The sequence below is a fragment of the Amphiura filiformis genome, chromosome 3 (assembly GCF_039555335.1).
Source record: "Amphiura filiformis chromosome 3, Afil_fr2py, whole genome shotgun sequence".
Lineage (NCBI taxonomy): Eukaryota > Metazoa > Echinodermata > Ophiuroidea > Amphilepidida > Amphiuridae > Amphiura > Amphiura filiformis.
The window spans coordinates 76,386,855-76,395,320 of record NC_092630.1 but is presented as its reverse complement, the minus strand read 5'-3'; the positions used below and the strand labels follow the sequence as shown (position 1 = coordinate 76,395,320).

The 8,466-nt window shown below is 35.2% G+C and overlaps 1 protein-coding gene across 1 annotated transcript; it reads right to left on the bottom strand.

Moving 5' to 3' along the window:
* Nucleotides 1–1,078: 1,078 nt before the first annotated feature.
* On the bottom strand, nt 1,079–8,243 carry LOC140149146 (uncharacterized). Its single transcript, XM_072171331.1, has 2 exons — nt 7,279–8,243; nt 1,079–2,406 (listed from the first exon to the last, which is right to left on the bottom strand). Exons 1-2 carry the CDS (start codon nt 7,730–7,732, stop codon nt 1,637–1,639), a joined length of 1,224 nt encoding a protein of 407 aa, XP_072027432.1. The 5' UTR covers nt 7,733–8,243; the 3' UTR covers nt 1,079–1,636.
* Nucleotides 8,244–8,466: the final 223 nt, after the last annotated feature.

Here is an 8,466-nt window from a genome sequence, read left to right as displayed (position 1 = left end):
ATCATGGTCACTGTTGTTCTTTTATTTAAAAAACAACAACTTGAGAACAAAGAGAACTCATTACTATGGCTTAATGCTGCATCAAACTGGGTTGTAGTTTGACAAACAAAGTCTCTCCAAGGTCAAACGTATTCTCCATTTGACAAATTAATGACTAGTTTCAGTTAAGAGGCGAAGTGTGATCTTTTATTGCTAGTTAGAACTAACTAAAGGATTGGGATTTAGCTATGTTTCATTTGGCAAAACAGGATAACAAATTTTAATCCCCCCAAAATAGTTCTGGAATAGAGAGTAGATGATGGGGCTTCACACAACGTTAAAAAACTTGAGCCCTCCAAAATAATGGGCATACTTAAATGTCACTCCCCTTCAACCATGACAACTCTAGTTCTGCAAATTTAAACACTATGTTGTTGCAAAGGATATTACTTTTTGAACAAAAACAACCAGCCCTTTACTTGAAACAATGCAAAGCCTAGTACATCGGAGACCATTACAAGGATATGTTATGGTATGGGGCATATCAATATTAGTCTAGTTGGTTTCGCTAGTAAATAGTTCTCAGGCAGACAAAATTGCGTTATTATGGCCTGGGTAATTTTCTAACCTAGTTTCTTGCTTTTGATTGATAGGAAATCGCCTCGAATCTCCCAGGTCAGCTGGAGACGATACTGAAATGTTTACAAGATCCCCCGATTAACTAGAATGTTTCAGCACACATGAAACAAACAGGTAAAACAGCTCTATATCGGAGATAGAGGATGGGCAACTTCTATCCGTCTCATGGTTTGTTATGACGATGTCCAAGTAAATTATGCATCTCCACAGATGTCTTTTGCCAAGATTATCACGGAGGTTAGGCCCAAATATTGTTAAAGAACGATAGTTGTGTGGGGGTACGGTGGAGGTACAGTGTGGGTAGTGTAGATGTTTGGGGTCTGTGCGAAGGCCGAAGGTTAAAGTGCCCGGAATTGATGTAGGAAGGTTTTTTAACCATGTAATAATAATGTGGACATTGTACTTACACTTACTTTCGTACATTCACGTTTTCAAAACAGAATACAAACATTAACACATATGCTGAAGACAAATTTATTGCCTAAAAATGTCAGATAATCATGAACAACTAGAAACAAGAGAGCAATAGCAGATTATGGAGATTATTGTTACAATGTTATAGTTTACAACATGCAGAAACGATTATTTTTCATAACCGTGAACATTAAAAAATATCCTGTCCATTCCATTGAATGCATTCAGAGTTTGAGATGGCGCGCCTGCTGTGCCACCATTTATTGGATTACAGAGGCAGTATCTAGGAATCGCTAAAAACAATTCCAAGTATTCTAAGTGTAATTTTAGGTATGTTATCATTGATAATAATTTATAGATTGTAAAAGGTTATCACTCAATGGCATTGGTTGTATTTCCAACTTCAGGAAATGATATTAGATACACATACAGGACATAATACCTCTTGGACATTGCAAATATACTATCAACTCAACAAAATTAAAATAAATATATAGTATTTATCAAATCATCTCTTTAATTCCAGGAACATCATGAAAGTACAACATTACATTAAACATTGAAAGCGTTAAAGATCTTTTTCTTCTTTCTACAGCGGATTATCCTAGCTTGTCTGTGGTTGGGGAATCCTATGTGGAAATGAACAGCGAGGAAACTTGGGTGGGGGTTGTTTGCAACACGACCGGCAATTCTGCAGATTGCTATCACGATCCTGACTGTATGTGAATACATTCATGACATTAGTCTTTACCATTGTATTACAGATTGAAGCATTTCTACAAGAACAAGGTGGCAAGTTCACTTTTGTTGGTGGAGTTGGTACCATGCCTAAAGAATGCTTTGATGGATTCGCGCTAGCATTGATTGGCAGTGGTAGTTTCGGAGTCCGTGCTTCAGTTGTTACCAATTCAACATCCGTAATCAATTGTATAGTTGTTGGTTGATTAGTAGGAGTATTGGTGGGGACCACTGGTGCATTGGTGGTATATGGTGGTACATTGGTGGTACCCTGTGGTTCATTGGTGGTATATGATGGTACATTGGTGGTACCTTGTGGTTCATTGGTGGTATATGGTGGTACATTGGTGGTACCCTGTGGTGCATTAGTGCTAACAATTGGTGCATTTGTTTCAAGTTTTGTGACTATTATCTGCGTTGTAGCATCTTGAGGTGATTCAGTACTATGAGTTTCCATTGCAACAGCCGTAGTTGGTCTGGTAGTTGTTGTTGACACTTTCGTGGTAGGTGATGGGGGAGGAGGAGTTATCTTCTTCGATGAGCAAGGAGATAACTCTGGTAAATGTGAAAACTTCTCACACTTGATATTCGGTGGATGTTTCTCTACATGTAAACGTGGTTTGCGGCGTCCATTATCTGTGGAAATATTTAAAAATAAAAAGTAAGTAAGTGTTCGCAAGCTTAATCTGATTTATCTGTTAAGAAAGTAGCTTATAAATCATCAATAATATCAAACCAATATCTATGTTAATGGGGTTAATTGATATTGACTATTGACTATATAATGGTATTGACCTTTACTGGTGCAATGAGTTGCTTCCGTTTACCCTTCTTGCAGAGTAGCACGGGTTTGCAAATTAAGAATCATGTCAGAAATAATTGCCAAACTATGTGATAGATATTATATTTGAGGATTAATACGCCCTTCTTAATGCCCACGAGTCAAATAAAATTAATAACACCTTCAGCAGGATGTTATCGTATCAAAATGGCAATAATTTAGTTAATCTAAGTAATAAAACTCATTTTGTTTCACTCTGATTGTTTTTAATTTCAACCTGAGTACAAGGCTTTTTGTTTTAAACATTATATAATTTTCGAGTGATCGGTTTGATTTTGATGACATGGAATAACATTATATCTGCGCGTGAAGCCAGTGTACGTGATCAGCATAAAGACAATGGTAGTTTAATTAGCCTGTCTGCAAAATGTCTTGCTCATCAAACCGTCTTGATGCATCACATCTGCACTGCAAGTATATAATAATTGTATATTGATAACTTAAAGGAGTATTTCGTGATCCTAGCATTCTCTTTCTATGACATTTATCAGTAGATATCCACAAAAAAAGCTTATTCCCAAAATTTCAGTTGATTCCGGTTTTGCGTCTGCTAGTTATGCATGATTATGTGTATTACACTGCTCTACAGGCCACTGTTTTTATTTCCTTCTGGTACTGCACCAGAACGTAATTCAAATTTCACGATAATTTTGCTAAGCGAATTAATCTGCGATAACTTTTTGGTACTTAAACATTATGTAGCTAGAGGTTTCCAGTGGTATAAAAATCTCAATTATTTTAGAAGGGGGATAAGGCTGTGAATCACGAAATGTCCCTTTAAGAGCTGCTTTTAAGCAGATATCTTGTTTAGCTCCACTGGTTTAGTTATATTCATGATCACTAGCACATTGCCAAGCATTTATCTAAGGATGCGCACAAGAAACTGATATACTATATAAAGTGTTGTCATTTTCTTCCCAATATATCAGTGATCAGAGACAATATTTTAAACAATAATTATTCACAAGCCTTTGATAATAATGTTATGATCCCCTCTATCTTTGAGAAAAAAATGTGACCGCCACATATTTTGAACCTCTCTTCCGAAGAAAATGAAAGTCCTCCCCTAAATGTAGTTATGGATCTTCGCACATGATACATATAATTGTCATTATCAAACCATGCCAACGTTGTGTTCAAAATGCATGCAATTCGTTAAATCAAAAGTCGGTCATAGGAACGTCTGGAATCATTTTGACTTCAAATAAGAAACAAGTCGGTATGACTGTTTGGTCATGTAAAGTGGTTTGGTGGTAGCATTGATCAAATACCCACACTCTTGTTCAAGAAAACAGGATCCAAGGGATTCATGTACTAGTATACTAATTAACGAATTACTGGCTTTGCGAATTTCAATCATTTAGGCCAAAAGAAGCTTCTTCAAAATTCTGACAATATTAAGGGGTGGGGTATGAACGTTTGGACAGTATTTATTGTGGGACATTAGAGCACATCAGACATATCGAATTGCATTCTGAATACGAAGAATGTCCTTCTGATATCAAATAATTTAGATTTTTGAAATTCGCAATGTAATACACATTTTATGGCAAATGATTAAAATTGATATTTTTGATATTTAACAGTACTCGAAGTAAACTTTATAAATCTGATGATTTATACTTAAGGTGTGTGTAGGTGGGATGAAAAGCCGACGATCAATTGAAAATTTTGACCTTTCGTATTGAAGATATGGATTTTTTCCCAAAACACCAAAAAAATTAGGTCTTTTTGGGAAAAATCCATATCTTCAATATGAAAGGTCAAAATTTTCAATTGATCGCCGGCTTTTCCTCCCAGCTACATACACTTTAAGAATATATCATTAGATTTATAAAATTTACTTCGAGGACTGTTATATATCAAAATGTGAAAAATATCAAATTTTAATAATTTGTCATAAAATTTGTATTATATCGTAATTTCAAAAATGAAAATTATTTGATATCAGAAAGACATTCTTCGTATTCAGAATGCAATTCGATATTTCTGATGTGCTCTCATGTCCCACAAAAAATACTGTCGAAACGCTCAAAACGTTCATTCCAGATCCCTTAAAAAAGTAAAAAACGCTCGAAGAAAAACTTTTCTTTGATATAATATTATGCAAAACGCGGTGAATGACGGGTCTAATGGAACTCCCATGCATGTGTTAAATTGTATAAATCTTAAATTCAATATAAATCTTTAAAGTTCATAATAACGGGAGTGTGATCTGACTCAAATCAGCGGGGACAGTCATTCAGAGTAAACGACGTATAGACCGTATAATATGTGCCATTCCGGCACATAAATTCATCTGGGGTGAGCTTTACAATATTCAAGGGAAACGGGGGTAAGTTCAGTGACTTCAGTATGTTTCTCTCGACTCTCGTTGACTAACTTTTTCATGTTTTATTGGTGAGTGATTTGTAATACATCGATGAAACTGTATTTCATCGAAACATTTTGAACGGACATTGAAAACGTTAAAGTGTCGCTTCGGGTAGTGAAATTTGAGAAAAGAGCATTTCCTTATTACTTATTGAAAAAGTGGGAGATACGTGTGTTCGTTAGATAAAAAATAAAGGTCGTGTTTTGAACAGATTGTATTTCATTTCTAGTTCATTATCATATTTAAAGGTAATCTTGGTAAGTGGCTAAAATAAGTTAATATTTAAGGTGGTACTACACCCCTTGATACATTTGTGACTATTTTTGCATTTTTCTCAATAAATAATAACATACTGGTAACAAAGGTTATGTACAATGTATATTATAGGGTTACTACACTGGAATTTCAGTGACTCAAGACAAGCGGTACGTTATTTATGATAAGAAAAGAGGTACCGCTAGAATGTACCCCATTTCTTAACATGTATAATGAACCACTTGTCTTGAATCACTGAAATTTCAGTGAAGTAATTGAATTCCTTTGCTCCTATAATATACGTAACTTTTGTTACCAGTGTGTAGTTATTTTTTGAGAAAAATGCAAAATTAGTCACAAAATTTATCAGGGGGTGTAGTACCATCCTAAATTAAAGTTAAAATGAAAACCAATTAAGAGGGTCAGAAATTTGAGAAAAAGCAATCCATTCAGCTTAGCTGACAAATGTATATGCGCAAGAAATAATTTGAATTAAAGGGGCATTTCGTGATCCACAGCCTCATCCCCCACTTTTCTCAAAAAAGTTGAGATTTCTATAACACTGGAAACCTCTGCTTGTTTCATAATATAATATCATAATAGGTACAAAAAAATTCTTGCAGATTAATTCGTTTAGCAAAAATATCGTGAAATTTGAATTACGTGCTGCTGTACGAGAACGAAATTACAACACATTGTCTATGCAGTAGTGTAATATAAAAATTCTTGCAGATTAATCTGATTAGTAAATATCGTCAACTTTGTATTGTGTTCTGGTACACCAGATCGAAATTACAACACAGTGGTCTATTCGCTACTTGCACGGTTCCGCCATTATGCACTATGTGCGGGGAGAGCCTCGAACTGGCAGCATACATGAATGGGAATTGAACTAGTCATAACGTTCTGTGTAAGGTTACATAATTCTTCCTTTCATGTATGCTGCCAGTTCGAGGCTCTCCCGCACATAGTGCATAATGGCGGAACTGTGCAAGTAGCGAATGGAGCAGTGTAATACACAATCACTTAACTCGCAAACGCAAAATCGGAATCAACTGACATTTTGGGAATAAAGCTTTTTTCGTGGATTTCTACTGAAAATGTCATAAAAAGAGGGTCCTACTCTTAATATAGATTATCAATCACGAAATAATCTTTTAAGTCATACGGTACTGAGCTTAACACTGTTAAAACACCTTTATCATGTTTATGTGACAATTTCGCTCCAATACAGGGTGTCGCTGAAAGAACTGTATGTTTGTTAATTGTTTGTGGTATTTTATCGCCACAACTAAACATAACTAAATAACTGGTGTGGTTGAGGAATAAAACAGCTATCACATACTTTTTGAATTTTGTCAATTGACCACACCGTTCTTGAAATGTAAGACTTTTACTAAATTCGCTTCGCTCATTTTCAAACCTTTCCACGGATTCAAATATCAATCGATGATCTGTATTCAGAGCGCTATGAGGTGTTTATTGTCATTGATAGATATTTGGCTCCGTGGAACGAAAGGAAAATGAGGTAGTTTCGTAAAAAAAAATTATTTCAAAAACGGACCGGTCAATTGTCAAAATTCAAGTATGTGATAGCTGATATATTCCTTAACCACATCGGTTATTTAGTTATGTTTGGTTTATGCTTTAAAATTCACAAAACAATTCAATTTCCGACGATATAGTTCTTTCAGGGACACCCTGTAGCAGACAATCAGGACTACTGCAAGCAAAGATAAGATATGATGACTAAGATAACAACATTTGAAATGTTTGACTTCACGGTAAACATGTACATACCAAACATTTTGAACATGGCTATATGTCACCACAATATTTAACATTGCCTTTCTTTAGCAACATCATGGTTTTCATAAATAAATTTGAGAGAATTGTCACATTTAATATCCCCCTCAAAATTGAATGTGAACCGTTCCTACAAACCCGGAACATTTCTAAATATTACTTTTTGGAATTTTGTTGTAACTGTAAATAATTGAATTTTTTTTAAATGATATAGGCCTATATCATATCTTACCAAAGTGTGCAGATGATGCGTCGCAATCTGAATGATCCGGAGGTCGCCGGAACATACATCGCCAGAGAAGAGATCGTGCCGGTTGTTCATGTTCACAAAAGAAATTAAAGAAAGCACAATCATTATAAAATTGCCTGCGACCAAGATAATGTCTGTGCCAATCTGATTCTGTGCTCGCACAAACAGGATTGTGATCCTGTAAATCATCTGATGCACAACAACGCCGTAAACACATATCACAATATCTAATAAAATGTGTCCGTAAAACCCAACATTTTTTGGCTGTTGATTCAGTGCTGATATTGTCCAGGAATAAGTTTTGCGTGCTGCATCTTTCACAGTCTTCTATATCCCCGCATAAAATTGTTTTGTACTGATGATATACTATTGCTACAACGAAAAATATTATTTTCTGATCCATGATGATAATATCCTGAAGATTTACATTATGCATAACAAGCTCTAACTCCAAGCTCGTAAAGCATCTGTTGTGATGTTTGTAACAAGTTTACTTCCCATCTGCAGCTGACCAATGACGAAGAGATGTATACAGTTGTAGCACATGGTCCTTCTATTAGTCATAATATTGTTGGTAAACGAATACTAGTGTAGCCATACGAATACTAAGTAGGATATACATTTCCAGCAGCAATACATTTTTGTTCTGCAGCCATTCTGTACCTGTCCCAAAAACAATGATAGTAAGTCTGACTTGTCTACATTTATTTCCCTAAACCATCGGGTATCAGAGTTGAAAAACTACTAGTGCCATAGACGATTTTCAATATCTGCCTCGCCAGAGTTGCTATACATGATTGTATAACACGAGGTCATGAAAACTAACAAATGGGTTGCCAGCTTATTAGCCTATGGTGACTGAAGTGGCGACGAACTGAGCCCTATTCAAACATCCATACCATTAAATGTTTTTATAATATACTTCATTACATTATGTGATTTGTAAAAATACATTAATGTGAAGCAAAATATATTAATGGATATTTTACACGCAGAAAAACCAATTCGTGCAGGGTGTACTGTTACTGTCATTGATTGATAAATGGCTTAAAATCGATGAATCATATCTCAACTTCCATTCTCTTGATGATGTAGATGATTTGAACATGTGTGGAAATTAAAAGCGATGAAGCATCCAGACTAGAAATGCGCTATCGAGAGTTTAATTAA